Genomic DNA, 18,116 nt, shown 5'->3' with positions numbered 1-18,116 from the left:
GTTATTGATTTATATATATATACTATATATTTTGGGATTAGGTTGTCCAAATTGCACTGTATAATATGTTTTGAATTAATATGTTCTTGGGTTTTTTGAAATATATATATACATGTATTAATTCAACCTTAATCTGAGTTTCTGGACAAGAAAGAGGGTAAGCAATTGAAATTTCATTCTAAACCCCATTTTTTTTTGTCTTTTCATAGCTTATGATCTGTCAAATTTTTAGTTTTCTTTATTGGTTTTGAGTGTTTATCTTATAACTCAAGTTTCTTGGTTCTTTGCTCTTGATGTAAAACGAATACATTTGTGGAGTCTTTTAAATATGTTGGATTTTAAATATATTGGATTTTAAACCGTCATACAATTTTTTTCATCGATAGTCTGTAATTGGAACCATAACTCTTATTTATTCAAATTGTATTAATATGTAAAGACCAAGTGTAACATATATCATCATTAAATCTTATCTTATAAAACCAGTGGAACTTCAAAATCGTTAAAATTCATGGCTCCTACCGCATTGCACGGGTACACAACTAGTGTCTATATAAGAGAGAGGTGTGTGTGTGTAAGAGTATGTGTATGTGTGAAAGGGATTTAAAGAATGATACAAGTTGGTATAAACAAACAAAAACACAACATTAATTACAAACAAGTATGGAAGAGTACTATTTGTCTATTTGATAGAAACGGTCCCACATATGCCATTGCCATTAGTCTTGCGAACCTCAACCTATATTTTGAAAGAGAGTTGGCATATACAAACACAAAAAGAACCACTTTTATTCGAAAACTTGTTTAGAATACTACCATTTCATCGAAACTGTCCCATATGCCAGCAATCGTGTGAACCTAAATATCTCTCAGATCTATGTTCATTAGTTTCGGGTGGCAAAATCTACATGTGCATTAGTTATGAAATCTATGTTCGCATAATTAAACTTTGAAGCATTAGTGCTACATTTTTACATGTTTTATTTAGATAGAAACACAATCAAATTTTCATATTTTTTATCGTTATGTTTTGTTTGACAAACTAAATGTAAATTAATTCTTGTCTGATAAGTTAACTAACGTTCGATGCTAGTTGAAAAAATTAGTTGATTAATAAGATAGTTGATAGTTGATAGTTGATAAGCAAAACTGATCATATACCAGTTGATTAACTAAATAAATGACAATGTAAAATAACTTAAAAAATATATGTTAAAAAGTTAGTTGGAAAAATAACCTTTGAAGCTTATTGGTTTTCAATTGGCTAGCATTATGTAACCAAATGAGATTATTTCAATAAGCGAAAGATAAATCGAAACGGAACCAATAAAACCCCAACTTTGATCCAACGTCTATTTTGGTAAACCAACTTTCAAAATATTCATTGTAGGTCAGGAGCAAACTTTTCATATATTTAAAAATCTTGTCTACCTGATGGTCTGCTTCGTAACTCAAATATATACGAATTAAGGAGACGTTTAGGATGATGATGAAAATTGTGGTTTGATTTGATTTTATATAATGGGCCCATTACTCAAACCCATTAGTTTCCATACCTCACCAAATTTCTGTTCGTCGCTACACATCTCTCGATGTTGAATAGACCATTTTTTGTATTTTTAAGTTGGATGAAACATATTTTATTTAAAATATTATATAAAATAATTTTTCATTGATTACATTAGTTTAATCAAAGAACATCAATGCGGTGTTTATTCATATTCTCATTCCTTTAAAAGAGCCAAACGTACAATATGATGTGATATTTGAAGTTTAAAAAATAAATGTGTCAAATGGAACATTATTATTTAAAATCGATGACTAAAACTCAACGTTGGATTTAAGAAAAAGTAAACTATAGTTTTATCGAACTTTTTTATTATATAAATATGTAGAAATATGAAAACTATTTAGAAAAATATATGGATGAAGTCGCCGTATGGGAACCTGTAGAGATTCTTGTAATATACTTTTTCCCATAACTTCTCATACCAAACCAACCCACTAATGCAAATAGAGATCAGAAATGTGGCCAATATCACGAAGATAACAAAACGACCCCCAATTATCGCCCCTCCCCCCTCTCGGTGATTTTGATTTGGTTTATTTTGGTTGATTTTGGTTTCATCAAACATATAATAAAATAACTCCTATTGGTTTGGTTCTAATTATTAGTGATTTTAGTGTTATCAAACATTTTACTGTGATTATAATTTACATGAGATCGATGAAGTTTATTGGTTATAGTATGAGTTAAAGGTGTGCATGGAGTGCACACTCACATAAACATTCGTGAACCTAAGATCGCCATAAACCAGGGGGTCGCACCCCTTGCAGTGGTCCTAGATGGTATACACTAGATTCTGTTAAGAATGAGTATGGTCTTCTAAATTTTATTGAGAAGGTGTGTAGCCTTATCAACTATAATTCAAAAGTCATCATGTTGCCTACTGAAATTCACTTTAATTTGTGGGACTTGGATTCAAAATACATGTTCCTTTTGAACTTTGTTGCATTAACCGATTCTTGATCTAATCACCCCAAATTAACTAGTGAAGTATCCACCTTTTTAAAGGAATCTCGATCTCATTATAATACATAAAAAACATAACATAACCACAAGGGTGGTGCCTGATTGGTTTGAGCTTAGCTCCAAAGGTCAAAAGTATCAGGAGGTCACAAGTTCAAATCCAAGAAGGAATAAAAATCCCCTTCTGGCCACGTAGGTTCAAATGTAGTGATTCCGGGCTATCTACAAAGTAGGTAGTCGCTCTTGGATTAGTCGGCTCGCATAGAGGTTAATAAAAAAAAACATAACATCTGTATTTTGCTCTCATTTATGTATACAAATCTAGAGTGCGTATTTATTATTATTATTATTATTTCAACCAATAATTTTTTTTGAAATTAAATGTTTAGAATATAAAGTTAATATATTTACTATATTATAAAGCATTTGACAAAAACTCTTAAAAACCATTTTTTATGTATAAAGTACTGTATATTGATGCATATTACTTAAAATTCAAGATTACAAGTAAATTATGCATAAGCATAACTTATTAAAGCTCCACGTTTGAATTCGTGTAACTAATTACGGATAAACATAATTAAATAYTGGATAAAYATYTYATTTTAAATATAAAAAATCTAAAATATAATTAGGATAATTATCGAGTTCTAACAAAATAATTAATTTTTATCTTTATAAGAAAATTATATTATTAAACCAAATACAAATTATTTCGTTATTGAACATAAATTAAATTATAATAAAGAAATTGAATTAAAAATTACACAAAAAATATGAATTTTAAATAGTTAATTTGATATTAATATCGATATATTTTTGTCAAATTTTTATGATATATTCAACTTATATTTTATTCAAAAATAAAAATATCATCGCTTTTTCAAAACCACATAAGACCATACTATAACATCGACTGAGATAAAGAATAAAATGAAATATTAAAATTAAGATGTATCTCACTGCATTACACGAGCATCCTTTTAGTTTTATTAAATGTATTAAGTATTTTAATAATATAATTAATATTGAAATTTATAAGATGAAAAAACCGTTAGAACATGATATTATTTGAAAATGATTTCTCATTTTGGAGAAATTAATGGGGACTATAAGTACAGGGACTGATTATGTAATATTCTCAAAGGTTTACGAGTTAAACCGATCGACTCAGTGAGTTAAGCACCAAAAATCCAAAATAGGCAAATTGCATATCAACCATCCGGTTAAAGCTTTTTGAAGTTCTCTCACCCGCGAAAACCTTCGCATCTACATTATTTTCCTACCAAAACAAACAGACTGCAATCATATTCAATCTCCAATTTCTTCGAGTATTACTTTCAAGCACATTGAACATAATCATATATCGTGCATTGTCTTCTGATTTTCATTCAATGGGTAGTCGTAATGATCCTAATCCCTTCGACGAGGGAAGAAATGTTAACCCATATGCGGTAATTCAATATCATTATCTCATTTGTTTCTTACATTAACATTTTGTTTTGTTCCATTTGATAAGGTCAGATTTCTGATTGCAATTATGGGTTTTAGGAGTAATGTTCTTAAATTGATGTCTCTTATCTGTTTGTAATTCTTTAGTTTTGCTTTTTGGGTAGGCAACTACTTGTTTATAATTGGAATCCTTGCTTTAGATTCTTTTTTATGTCGTTTGTTTCTTTCAATATGCTTTGGTTTTACGTCGTAGTTTTCAAAAACCCATGGGAGGTTCTTATTGGAGTTGAGCACCAATGACATTGCCAGGGTGCCAAATACCCACTTCCCAATGCAAATGCCGATTGTTGCTTATGGTTTCTGAGAAGCTCTAATTTTACATATTCTTGATTAACGTTCTCGCCTGTTAGATACCTTACAAAATTGTTAAAGAATTACCTAAATCCCAAGGATTTGCAAACATGGTTGCTGGTAATCTTGTCCAAACCAACCACATTTCTAAAAGAATTGGAGGCTCAAAACATAGTTTTAGGTCTGGGACATATCTTTTTTGATCCATATTCTGCTTTGAGATTTCCCTTCAGGCTCAATGTCACTCCCCAAAAATTGGAGATGAGAAATGAGGAATCCGCCCACTCCTGAACAAAAGCACATAGAACATACAGGGTGAAACATTTTGGATATATTCTGTGAAACAAATAAATAGAAGCCTTCAATGTGGCGCCATGTGGGGTCTTGCCTCCTCGCTTTATGTCTATGGCTTCATTGATAAATTTACTAATTTCAGAATGGTGCTGATGTTGAGCTGATACTTCCATTCTCCAGTGGGAAGATTTGGGGCAATGCTTATGATAGATGACATATATTACGACAATCTTGTGATTGAATGACAGTTAGATAGCAAATTGATTATCTTAGCTATCCTTTTGTCATGGTCATCCACTCATGCCTTTTATACTAAACGTTCTTGTTAATCTCGTCTTGTGTAATGTCAGAAAGTAATTCACAACTTTGGGCATATTATATATTCACAAAGGTTACCATTATGAAAAAAGGAGATGCGCACATGCCCATCACATCAGGATCCAAATAACCCTGTGTTCTAGTTCTAATTTTTTTGTGTGTCCTACCTTTCCATCTCTGAGCTTTCTCTGAAAATGGTGGAAGTATTCTAAAATTACTTTGACAAATGGATCAACTGTTAGTGGCAGAGAAATTAAAAGATGGAGATCCAGGATTTTTCTAATTAGATAGGTATAGGTATTGTTGTTTGTGAGATGACAAGATAGATTAGAAGAGCTGGATTGCTTTATACATCAGCATACGAAGGCCAGAGCTGTCTTTTCTATTATGCTTCTTTGGCATTTCTTTGCTAAACTTTCTCCTCTGATCATCATGACATATATATATGGGCCATTCTACTTAACTTTGCCAGGAACATGGAGCTCAAAGTAAAGGGTCTAGTCAACAAAATTATGGTGCAGGAGCATTTTTCATGACGGTAAGCATTTTGTTTTCTTTTTCTTCCTTTTGGTCATCATCTCGTTCAAGAAGGATTGTGTTTCTTTTTTCCTGTAAACTACTGAGAAAGGGAAATGTTATCTTGTGAAAAGTCATTCCTTGAGTTCTGATATAACCCGGGTTTTCCCTCAAAGTTAAGTTTGTCCCCACATCAAGCTCCCTTGCTCAAATCCAACTTATATGGTCTGTAGGATCATATGCTTTCCATCCCCCAATTATCTTATTCACATCTCACAAGCCATATGTGCTTAGGCTTCATTGTCTTGAGGATCTATATACATATAACATTTAATGTCGTACCAAAAACTTCCATCCAGCGTAGTCTCCATTCTCATGCTTGGAGCTCGATACGAATTGTAATTTTTTTAATCTTCAAAATACAGAAGTTTCACATTTCTGAGAACCTATAACTGCAAGAAGTAGTCCACAAGATTTTGAATTTGAAGTTCTCAGAGATGACTCCTTCAATCTCCTCAAGACATATCTTGTATAATATTTCCCTACAACTAGATGCATGCTTGTTTTTATTATAGGTGTTGTAGACGCAATATAAAATGTCTCCAAGTTGGCAATATGGAGAGTATATGGCACAATGGACACTTGACACCATATGTTTTCCCACCATGTGGACTGGTCAGAACTTTGTTATATGTTGTTCAAGAGAATCACCATCGCTTCCTCCTGGCTTCCTATACTGATCCTTGTTCACTCCTTCAGGCCCAAAGGTCTCGTCTAAGCACTTTGAGGCCTTCTAAACTCTGATATAAGCCAGACTTCACTCTAAATCACGTTTATAGAACCATGTCAAGGATAATAGAAACACGACACGCAAGCTTACAGGTTGTACACAGGTATTCCTGTTTTCCTAGCCGAACTTTTCTGGTCTTGTTCTACTACTTTTTGGCAAAATTGAAATTGGAATAATTTTGGTAAAAAGATCCAAATTGCAGGGTCTTGTTGTACTAGACTGTAGAGAGGAATCCCCAAGATCCATGCAATTAAATCGACGCTTATATCAAATGGGAAATGGATAATGTTGAACTTCAGAGTTTGTTAACTTTTAGTTATATTCAGTCAAGTAGTTTTTCTATAATGTCTACATTTGTTTTATAATTTATAGTCAGCGTTCCATGATGTACTCTATTTCAAACGGTTTCCCGAAATAATGTAGTATCACTTTTAACCCTGATCTTTTCAGCGATTATTGGTTGTATTAGGAAAGAGATATATAGCTATACAGGTACAAGGTCTAACTTTAGTTTGCATCCTTCTGCATATCAAGGTGTAGTAGCTACTAGCTATAGCATTACGTTTTCAATTAAATGTACGTGAAATCAAGTAGTGTGAGTTCTAGCTTAACATGATCTAATTTTTAAAATATCATGAATAACACAGTTAATCATGTGACTTAAGATATGTTTGGTGCAAATATGGAACTTACTTCAGAATCCTGTTGAAACTGTATTGAACTTTTAGCATCAAGGAATGCTCTCACACCCACTACTAAGTCTCATGATTACAGAATCCCCAACCTCAATTGAGGTTACTTGTTTGAGGTTGGTTACATTTTGCCACACTCCAGACTTTTGGTTTTTCGTTTGAAAATTGTTTGTCTTCTGATACTATTAACTTAGCCCATTTCATCACAATCTCTGCTATTAATGGTCATTCATTATCTGAAGTATGAATGGGTGGGTGTATTTCTTATCCTTTTTGTATTCATGTGCATTTCTTAGAATTCTACAGCAAACCCAAAACTATCACCGCTCCCCCCAGAACATGCTGACTATGGGTATGGTGCATCTGTTGCTACCCCTGCCGATAACACCAGGGTAAGATTTGAATTTTAGTTTCTTAGCAATGATTTAATTTTTCCATATTCCCCATATTGTCTTCTCGGATTTTGGCTTCTTTTTTCTTTCTTGTTTTGACAATTTTGTTTTATCTTGCATCTAGGATTTGAAAGCCAAGGAAAAGGAACTCCAAGCTAAAGAGGCTGAGCTAAAAAGGAGGGAAGAGGTGCATGTTCTTTAACCTGTATGTTAGGAGTTTGAAATCAAGCATGTAAACGTACACAATTTTAACATCCAATCCAGAAAATGTAGGTTGTAATCTTCAGTTCAGACTTTAGTACAAATGTGGCCTATACTGATGACTATTGTACCAATGCAACAATTTCATAGTACTTCAAATGCTTTTCCAAAATCTTTGAGTATTCTGGAAAGAAGATACCCTTCAATAATATTTTTTAGGTGCATTGAAATCTACATTCTTGGTTTTTGTTTCTCTTGTTGGAGTGCCACACGTTATCTTACTGTGAAAGTTGTAGCAAAACATGGTGTCATTAAACTTCTCGCACTTACAATGCCATTCTTCTGTACGAAATACTTCTTTTGTGCAGGAATTAAAGAAGAGGGAGGAGGCAATAGCAAAAGGTAATGCAATTATCTATGACTAGAATTTTCTTTATCTCTGTGTTGTGATAATGATACACAATAAAGTTTCTTAAGATCATCTGTTTTGCAGCTGGAATTGTTATAGAGGAAAAAAACTGGCCACCTTTTTACCCATTAATTCATCACAATATTGCAGCTGAAATTCCTATCCATTTACAGAAAATACAATATGTTGCATTTGGGACGTGGCTGGGTACGTAACTTTGACATTTTCTTTTTCTGAGTTCTACTTTCAATTTTCAAAAGTCTTCTGCTTTACTTGGTGCAGATACTTGCATCATTCCCTGAATATTGAATAGTAAATTGATACTCTCTCCATCGTATGCAAGTTGCAAAAGAGCTTTGCGAAATAGCTTTTCTCACCAATTTTACATTTCCTTTTCTTGGGAAGATTCCAATTACTTTTGTCATGTAATATCATCAGTACAAATAAGTTATAGTGAATTGAATCCACAAAATCCTTAATTTATCTTCATTGGAAATGTTTTACTTAAAATTATGTGTCAAGTCAAATATTGCAATTTTTGCAGGATGGAGGGAGTACATTTTAGTTTGTTTGGCATGGTGAAGAGGCATCAAATAAGAAAATATATTTTTATTGAGGTTTTTTCCTTGCTACAGTGGATGGTTTCTGCATTCTCAATATCATTTTCATTCCCAATGTTAGAAAAAGGGTTTGGGGAATGAATCACGTGTTAGGGTCAAAAAAACCTTGTTCCCCAATAGTTAAATACGAGATCTAACCCGACAAAAACTACTGAAACAAAATGGACCAAACAAGGTGGTCAACAACTTGACTATGATCAAACAGACTCAAAGCACCCGCCAATGGCAACCAAACAAATATCTTAACATGGTTCAACTGTCAGTGTGATAGTGTATGTTCACAGAGAGAAGATAATTTGTATTTCACTAAAAGAAACGAGAAATTAGAAGTTTCCTCATTTACAAACTTCCTTCAACAAGGGCAGCTATGAGAAACTTGCTAAAACCCAAACCAGTGCCACGAAGGCTTATGTTTACTTCTTTTCCAGTTCTCTCTTATTTTTCTCCGATTTTTTTGTCTTTTAACATCGTTGTTTAAATGCTTAATTTGTAAAGGAGACACTAGATTTTGAACATCTTGATTGCAGGTCTCATGTTGTGCCTTGTATGGAATCTTATAGCAGTGACTGCTGCCTGGTTCCAAGGGCAAGGTATCTCTACAACCAACTTGCACATTTCTTCTTCTAAATATATCTGCTAAAGTCCCATATCGGCTAGACTTGGACTGTTCATCCTCAATATGTGTTGGAACCTCGCTTGTCTCCTCAATGGCTCTTTTGAGAGTAATATGATCATCCCTTATACTTGCATATCTTATTTCTGCAGATGCTACAATTTGGTTACTTGCTGTTATCTACTTGATAACAGGAGTTCCTGGTGCGTACTTTTTGTGGTACCGTCCTTTGTACAAAGCAATGAGGTATAACTCCGAGCTTGTTAAGCGAACACATATTTTCCAATAACTCTTAATCTTTTTTTCCTTCTAATTTTCTTTTTACAGGACTGACAGTGCTCTTAAGTTTAGTTTCTTTTTCTTGACTTACATTGTAAGCTCTGTTCCTTTTTCTTAAATCTTTGCTTTGGTTTTTTGGGGACAAAACCATGGTTGCTGCTTTGTGTGTGAAACCTTTCTGTTTCTCTAGTGTCACATCGCCTTTTGTGCTTTTGCTACACTTGCTCCTCCTATGATCTTCGAAGGGAAATCTCTTGCGTAAGTTTTTCTTGTTCTATTTTGTAAAGGGTTATGCTGTCATTTGCGGTCTTCCTTTAAGTTCATTTGCAAAAGATGAGATATGAGAAAAATACTGACACCAAACCTTCAAATTTGATGCTTGATTTGTGTTTATATATTGCAGAGGAATTATGCCAGCTTTTGATATTCTAACCTGGAATGCTACACTCGGGGTAAGTGTACTAGAATTCATCACAATTTCACAAACCTGGTTTTGAAAGGTTCAAATTCAATGGGTTAAAGTAACTGTTTTGGCAATGATAAGCTAGCTAATTTTTTGAGCTTATGGAAAAACTCCATTTGATTAGTCATAAACTAGCTTTTTGAAACGCTACTTCAAGTATTTTTTCAATAAGCTTTTCCACTTTTACCCAATTTGCATTGTATATTTTCCAATTAATTTTTAACATGTCATTTTAGATCATTTTACATTGTCATCTAGCTTATTAGCTAATTTTTATCAAACATAACTAGTTCATAATTTAGCTTCTCAGCTAACAACTACCTTATTAGTCAAAAAAACTAGCTTATTAGCTAGTTTGCCAAGCATAGAGGCCGCTTACCAAAACGCTTACCGGTAAGAGCCACCACTCTCACTAACCTTCCCCGCTATGATTCTTGGCCATCAAAATGGCATCATATGCAACAATCTTACCCAGTAAGAGTCTTCACCTTCACTTACCGGTGTAAGACTCTTTTTCCTTGCCATGCCTCTTACCGGGTAAGTTTCTCGGCCATCAGCTAGCGTAAGCGCTTGGTAAAGGTCCCATACTCTTACCAAATGGTATATTTTCTTTCAGTTTTATGATATTGATGGTAAAATGGGATTTCAAATTGTGGTCAAGGTATTGCTCACATACATGGGATTTGAACTTTTAGAACATTTGCCATCCAACTTCACTTTCAGGGTTTCTACTTCATTGGATTTGGACTTTTTGCTCTTGAAACCGCAATCAGCATCTGGGTGATTCAGGTTTCAAACACCATTTCATGTTTCCCTTTTGGTTTCTTTTCTTCATTGAATTGTCATTTCTTAGAACTCAAATGGTTTGTTTTGGATCTGCAGCAAGTTTACTTGTACTTCCGTGGTAGTGGAAAGACTGCAGAGATGCAACGTGAGGCTACTAGGACTACTGTGATGGCAGCATTATGACGTAACTAACTACCTTTAAAGAAAGATCGAAAACGACACTAGTTCTAAAACTCCTCAAGGACATCTGTAACACATGAGTAGAGTTAGATATTGGTTTCATTTTTATTTTTTATTTTTTATTTTTTATTTTTTATTTTTTTGCTTCGAGAGATAGACTGGCGTTTGGTCCGGTAATGCGGACTATGAATGCTTGTTTGCCTATCTGTATATGTAACATTAGCATTTGCATCTTACTACTGTAATTACTGAAACCCATCATTAACTTTGAAAAATACATCATAGTTCTTTGTAATTTCTGAAACTTGTGGGGAAGTCTTGTAATTTGAGTGGAGAAGAGGTACTGGTATGCACTTTCTTAAAAAAGTTCCACCAAAAGAGAGAGACAAAAAAACTTAGGGGGTTAAAATAAAAAGTAGTATGATTCAAGGGGCTTTAAAGCATTGTTAATCTATACTACCTTATAAACCAGATTTATCAAAAGTTTTAAAAACAATTTTTAATACACAAAGTACTATACATTTATGCACAAAGCCTTAAAAACAACTCATAATGCATCAAATACTACTACTTTATGCATTCAGTCTTAAAATTTCTTGATTTACAATAAAAAATAACATATAGTACAAGTTACCAATACACATTATTACCTTTTCTTTTTATGGATCCAAGATATTTTAGACATTTTTCACTCATGCATTCACCCTCTCATACTTCTATGTCTTCTCCCCATCCCCCAAGATGAGATTCAAACTGATATTCACCATAAGTTATTAAAAGTTCTCTCATTCATCTCTCATTCAATTGCTCTATAACTCTCGGTCTCGCTCTCGATCTCTTGATTCTTTGCTCTTGGTGTAAATCGAACACATTTATGAAGTGGTTTAAATATGTTGGATTTTAAATATATTAGATTTTAAACTATTATACAATTTTTTACTTAAACGACTGTAATTGGAAAATCATAATTAAGAAAGCATAAGAACAAAAATAGAACTCTCAACAAACCACAAGGACTAAAAACGTAGTTTGCTCTAGAAACAAATTATGGTAGAGACTAAAGGCTTCATTCTTCGTAGAGAACCGAAAGGCGTCCAACCTGCAACGGAAAAAGGCCGCCATAATGCTTCAAATTTGCAGTTACAGAGAAGTAAGCCGTGAGAATATGCGCAGCCCACAAAATTTACAAGCCGTTTCTTCGCCACGTAAGCTTCAAATTCTTCACCCTTCGTTCAATTTGATTGCTGTTCAAGGGTTTTATGTAAAACCAGATAAAATTCCCAATAGGGTTTATGTGGGTTTTAACTTCAAGCTTCAAGTTCGTTCGGAAACAGATTATTTACCCACACGAACTATCAGAAATAGTGTAAGTAATTATAGTTCTAACAATAAGAAGAATAAGAAGAGATATGGAGGCCTATTGCCTTCTATTTTAAAGTCTTTGGATTCGGAAGACGATGTTGATAAAACCCTGAATTTGTATTACGGGAAGTTGAATCCTAAAGAACAGACTGTGATTCTCAAAGAGCAGAGAAATTGGGAAAGGGTTATTAGAGTTTTTGAGTGGATGAAATCACAGCCGGAGTATTTGCCCAATGTGATTCACTACAACGTTGTTCTTCGTGTGTTGGGTCGTGCCAGAAAATGGGATGAGTTGCGACTTTGTTGGATTGAGATGGCGAAGAAGGGTGTTTTGCCAACTAATAATACATATGGAATGCTTGTTGATGTTTATGGGAAAGCAGGTCTTGTGAAAGAAGCCCTTTTGTGGATCAAACACATGAAGCTTAGGGGTATTTTCCCTGATGAAGTCACCATGAATACAGTGGTTCGTGTGTTGAAAGATGGGGGAGAGTATGATAGGGCAGATCGATTTTACAACGATTGGTGTATTGGGAAAGTTGAATTGGATGATTTGGAGTTGGATTCTATGGCAGATTCAGTGTCTGGCTCAGGTTTGGAGCCCATTAGTTTGACAGGATACTTGCTGACTGAACTTTTTAGGACTGGCGGGAGAGATCATACAAAGAGTATGGTTCGATCTGATAAAGAAAATTCTGTTCAAAAACCCCGGCTTACAGCTACTTACAACACTTTGATTGATTTGTATGGAAAAGCCGGTCGATTGAAAGATGCAGCTGATGTGTTTGCCGAAATGTTGAAATCTGGAATTGCTATGGATACTATTACTTTCAACACGATGATCTTTACTTGTGGGAGTCATGGAAATTTATCGGAGGCAGAGTCTTTGTTGAGTAAGATGGAAGAAAGGAGAATATCTCCAGATACGAAAACTTACAACATCTTTCTGTCGCTCTATGCTGACGTTGGGAATATAGATGGGGCTCTTCAGTGCTACAGGAAGATCCGGGAGGTGGGCCTTTTTCCTGATGCTGTCACTCATAGAGCTATTCTTCAGATTTTGTGTGAAAGAAAAATGGTTCATGAAGTCGAAACTGTGATCAAAGAAATGGAGAAATCTGGTTTATGTATCGACAAACAGTCTCTTCCGGTTGTTGTTAAAATGTATGTAGATGAAGGATTAACCGAGCGTGCTAAGTTTCTATTTGAAAAGTATCAAAAGAATGATGAATTGTCGTCAAAGACTTATGCTGCCATTATCGATGCATATGCCCAGAAGGGTCTTTGGGCTGAAGCTGAGTATGTTTTTGGTTGTGAAAGAAGTTCAGTTGGACAGAAGGATATTGTGGAGTATAATGTCATGATTAAAGCTTATGGGATAGCGAAGCTTTATGATAAAGCTTTTTTGTTGTTCAAAGGCATGAAAAGTCAAGGGATTTGGCCAGATGAATGCACATATAACTCTTTAATTCAGATGTTTTCCGGTGGTGATTTGGTTGATGAAGCAAGGGATCTTATAGGTGAAATGCAAGAAGCAGGTTTTCAACCCTCGTGTTTGACCTTTTCGGGTATTATTGCAAGTTATGCTCGTTTAAGCAGACTTTCGGATGCAGATGAGATTTATCAAGAAATGGTGAAATCTGGGGTTAAACCAAATGAGGTCGTGTTTGGTTCTTTGATAAATGGATTTGCAGAAACGGGCGATCTTGAAGAAGCTCTCAGGTATTTCGGGATTATGCAAGAATCTGGAGTATCCCCGAATCAAGTAGTGTTGACTTCTCTGATCAAAGCTTACAGTAAAACCGGTATTCTAGAAGGAGCTAGAACGATCTATAAAAAGATGAAGGAATTTCCTGGAGGTCCTGATATTGTGGCATCAAACAGCATGCTCAATCTTTATGCAGATTTAGGTATGGTTTCAGAAGCCAGATTGATATTTGATGATTTGCAAGAACACCATCAAGCAGATGGGGTTTCTTTCGCAACCATGATGTATGTTTATAAGAACATGGGCATGCTTGATGAAGCCATAGAAGTTGCAGAAAAGATGAAAGATTCTGGTCTACTGATCGACTGCCCTTCATTTAACAAAGCCATGGCTTGCTATGCCACAACCGGCCATCTAATTGAGTGTGGTGAAATGCTGCACGAAATGGTAGTAACTCGAAAGCTCTTGCCAACCAATGGAACTTTCAAAGTATTATTCACCGTGTTGAAAAAAGGCGGCATGCCAACCGAAGGAGTGGAACAGCTCGAGTTTGCTTACCAGGAAGGTAAACCGTACGCCAAACGAGCAGTCATAACGGCTGTATTTTCTGCAGTAGGTTTGCATACTTATGCTATGGAATTTTTCCAAAACTCCATACAATATGAGACATGTTTGGATCTTTTTGCTTATAATGTTGCAATTTATGTTTTTGGGCTTTTGGGGAGAATTGATGATGCATTTAAGATGTTCATGAAGATGCAAGATGAAGGTTTTGAAGCAGATGTTGTTACTTATATATATTTGGTTGGTTGTTATGGGAAAGCCGGTATGCTGGAAGGCGTGAAGAGGGTATACACGAAGCTAAAATACGGAGAAATCGATCCAAATGAGTCTTTATTCAAAGCTGTTATAGGAGCTTATAAAAGTATGAAGAGGAATGATCTTGCAGAACTGGTTAACCAAGAGATGAGCTTGGCTTTTGAGATGGAACCCTTGGCTGATTCCGAGAATGAAGATGAACCAGATGAAACCTCTGTAAGTTTATTGATATGAAATACAGATCGGATACGAATTCCGATATTATATATGATACATGTTGGCTGATAGTTGATGAAAACTAGATGAAAAATGTATAAATATTAGTGATGAGATCATGTATAAGGAGCATGTATATATTTTCTTATTGAATTTTAAGAACTCGAATTAATTCTTGGTGAAGATAGGGCTACATGAAGGATCAGTGCTAAACCCATTCTCCTTTGCGTTGATTTTGGATGAGATCTCTCACAGAATCCGGTAGCACGTATTTTGGTGTATGTTATTTGTTGATGATATTGCTCTGGTAACAAAGACAAGAAGGGAGGTATTTAAAGCTAAGGGTTTGCTTTGGTAACAAGGACAACTAGGGAGGTATTTAAAGTTAAAGGGGCATTTGGTTCATAGAATGGAATTTGGTGTGATTGGAGTCCGTCAAAAGAGTTTGACTTTCAAGGAAATCGAATGGAATTTGACCACGCATTTGGTTGGTAAGAATTGGGATGGAAGCTCTCAAAAGAGTGGGAACAACTGTCTTTGTTTGGACCACTCCACCCATCGCATTTGTCCACACCTTACCAACCACCATGTCACTTATGTCATCATCATAGCTACCACCCTGCCTAGACCTTGCCCCACCCTGCTCGACGGGTTGGGGGCGTTGGGTTGGGAGCGGGGATGAGTTGGGTAGTGGACGAGGGCTGGTAGCTATGACGATGATAGTGGTGAGTTGTGGTGGGGTGAGTGGTGGTTGTGACGGTGATAATAGTGGTGTGGTGGTAGGGGGTTAGGTTAGGTTAGGGTGGGTGGCGGGGTGGTAGCTGTGACGATGATAGTGGTGTGGTGGTCGGGTGGCTAGGAGTAGGTGGGTGTGACGGGGGCAGTAGTGGCATAGTGGTGGGTTTGGGTTGGGGTGGGGTGAATGGCGGTTGTGACGGCGACGGTAATGGTGTGGTGGTAGGAGGTTAGGTTAGGGGCACAACAGTAACAGTAGTAGCATGGTCGTAGTAGGGATGTCGGTGGATGAACGTGATGACAACAGTAGTGACATGGTGGTTAGTGGTGATTTGGGGTAGGGTGGGTGGCGGCGACAATAGTGGTGTGGTGGTGTTGGGGCATGACGAACAATAGTAGCATGGTCGTGGTGGGGGCAATGATGGGCGGTAATAGAATTCAATTTATTCACTTATGTCAAAGAATGTTGAATTCATTGATTTGTGGAATTCAATGGAATTTGAAAGATTTCATCTATTTCAAGAAGTGAACCAAACAAAAGAATTGGAATTTTGTCAAAGAAATTTGTCATTTCATTTCCGTCAAATTCCTTCGAATTATGCGAACCAAATGTCCCCTAAGGGTTGGGTTCCAGTGAGAATTGAAGTTATGAGTGAGAATGGTAAGAAGGGATATTCATCCTTGGATCAATTCTAATTGAAGATTAACATTAATGAGATGCATCAAATCAATTTCCGTGAGAAGCACAATTTATCGGGTGGGTGAGATTAAAAATGAACAAGGGTTCAAATCTCTTCTTATCTTAACTCATATTCTCATACGATCTTTCATTTTGAAGATAAAGGGTTGCACATTTGTCGTTTAAAGATTGGATATATTTTGTACAACTTTAGTGGAGAGAGCAATAGAGAAAGGGATAGAAATCAACATTGGACAGGAAACTCCTGATGATAGTTTCCAAGTATTTGGGATCTATGATCAAGAAGAGAGAGGTTGAGGGAAAACGTTGCACGTACATAAAGGTAAGATTCTTAAATTGGAAGGAGGTTAGATGAGTTTTGTGTAAGCGTCTAAATGGTGTGAGGCATGGCAGGTCTTAATGACTATGATATAATCATAACATTTTTTAAGGCGTGACTTATGACAGTTAATCTCTATATCATATATAATATTATACATATAAACATGTGTTTTATACTTTTACTCAATAAGACAATAAAATTAAACAATGTTTAAATTAAATTATATATCAAAACTAACAAATAAGACATAAAGATAATCAAATACCATGTTACCATAACTGTGCATTAGGCGAAGGTGTATCACAGACTTAACGTGGCATGAAACACAAGTCTTGAGCCATCATGGTTGTTGCGGTAGATCTTTTAGAACATTGGTTTTGTGTGACAAGGTGTTGTTAAAATTAAAGTGCAAATTCTAGAGGGTGGTCATCAGCTATTTTGAGTTGGTTTATATTCGATGTTTGAACCAACTTGGATTACTTGAATGGTTGAAATTTATTTAAGATACTATACAAATATCCTGTGATGGATTCAAATAAAAACCATTAATATTTTGAGAACTAGAAAACCAGCTATAATAAATCTTGAATAATGAAAATCATTCATTTATGAATGTGTGGATACTCATTATGAAAATTATTCATATTGAAAGTACATAATAATATTAATAAGAGTAAACTCTGATTTTGGTCCTTAAGATTTAATGAAAAGTCTGAAAGTGGAACTTAAATTTTGATAAGTCTAGACTAGAAAGTATTCCTGTAATTTGCATTTTGCCCTGAAATTGGTCCCTAACTACTAACTCCGTTATAAATATCGTTAGAGTGAGAGACAATTTTGTCTTTTTATCCATTTTCTTAATTTTAAGAAATTAATTATATATATACAATACATGTGTCTAATTAAATGAGAACTGTGTAGTTTGTGATAACTATGAGATTTAACGTGAACCACTCATTTGAGATATTTAAGGATATTTCTTAAATAGGATAATTTAGTAATTTTATTTATAACAACTCATTAAAAGATTTAATTAATTTTTTAAGGAAATATTTAGTTAATTTTAGTTATCTAATATATATTGTCTTTCAAAGATGTTTGTAAATCAAAGTGTATGACAGTGATAATATTTACAATATATCACGTGTAACACAATGTATCTCCATTGTTAAGTCTATTATAACGTACATTTTCTTTATTTTTATTACTTTACAAAGTGTATCACGGTGTGTTTTTTGTTATTTAAAATCCCTAAAATATCTTTAATTAATTTCTTAAATGGTTTAAAATATGGTTGAAATTGTTTTTCACACTCCCTGAATGCCCACCGTACATACATATACATTCACACACAAACACAGTAAACTT

The 18,116-nt window shown here is 34.8% G+C and overlaps 2 protein-coding genes across 2 annotated transcripts; both read left to right on the top strand.

The window, feature by feature from the left end:
• The first annotated feature begins 3,924 nt into the window (after window positions 1–3,924).
• LOC112528532 (secretory carrier-associated membrane protein 1-like) lies at window positions 3,925–10,889 on the top strand. Its single transcript, XM_025139559.1, has 14 exons — window positions 3,925–3,984; window positions 5,418–5,483; window positions 6,950–6,955; window positions 7,240–7,335; window positions 7,460–7,522; window positions 7,905–7,938; window positions 8,030–8,152; window positions 9,093–9,155; window positions 9,331–9,424; window positions 9,506–9,551; window positions 9,648–9,715; window positions 9,861–9,909; window positions 10,644–10,709; window positions 10,803–10,889. The coding sequence occupies exons 1-14, from the start codon at window positions 3,925–3,927 to the stop codon at window positions 10,887–10,889; spliced, it is 921 nt and encodes a 306-aa protein (XP_024995327.1).
• A 1,102-nt stretch (window positions 10,890–11,991) lies between these two features.
• LOC112527252 (pentatricopeptide repeat-containing protein At1g73710) lies at window positions 11,992–15,164 on the top strand. Its single transcript, XM_025137756.1, has one exon. The coding sequence runs from the start codon at window positions 12,010–12,012 to the stop codon at window positions 15,007–15,009; it is 3,000 nt and encodes a 999-aa protein (XP_024993524.1). The 5' UTR covers window positions 11,992–12,009; the 3' UTR covers window positions 15,010–15,164.
• The last annotated feature ends 2,952 nt before the right edge of the window (window positions 15,165–18,116 follow it).

The sequence above is a fragment of the Cynara cardunculus genome (assembly GCF_001531365.2).
Source record: "Cynara cardunculus var. scolymus isolate 2C chromosome LG 15, CcrdV1, whole genome shotgun sequence".
NCBI classification, from domain to species: Eukaryota; Viridiplantae; Streptophyta; class Magnoliopsida; order Asterales; family Asteraceae; genus Cynara; species Cynara cardunculus.
Note: the sequence above shows the minus strand (reverse complement) of the source record. Positions and strands in the feature narration are given on the sequence as shown.

Excerpts from the sequence above, each read along its gene's own strand:
- LOC112528532 (XM_025139559.1), top strand. The coding sequence starts at position 3,925 with ATGGGTAGTCGTAATGATCCTAATCCCTTCGACGAGGGAAGAAATGTT. Across the intron at positions 9,156-9,330 it reads TGCCTGGTTCCAAGGGCAAG|ATGCTACAATTTGGTTACTT; the intron begins GTATCTCTACAA and ends TTATTTCTGCAG. Across the intron at positions 9,425-9,505 it reads CCTTTGTACAAAGCAATGAG|GACTGACAGTGCTCTTAAGT; the intron begins GTATAACTCCGA and ends TTCTTTTTACAG.
- LOC112527252 (XM_025137756.1), top strand. The coding sequence starts at position 12,010 with ATGCTTCAAATTTGCAGTTACAGAGAAGTAAGCCGTGAGAATATGCGC.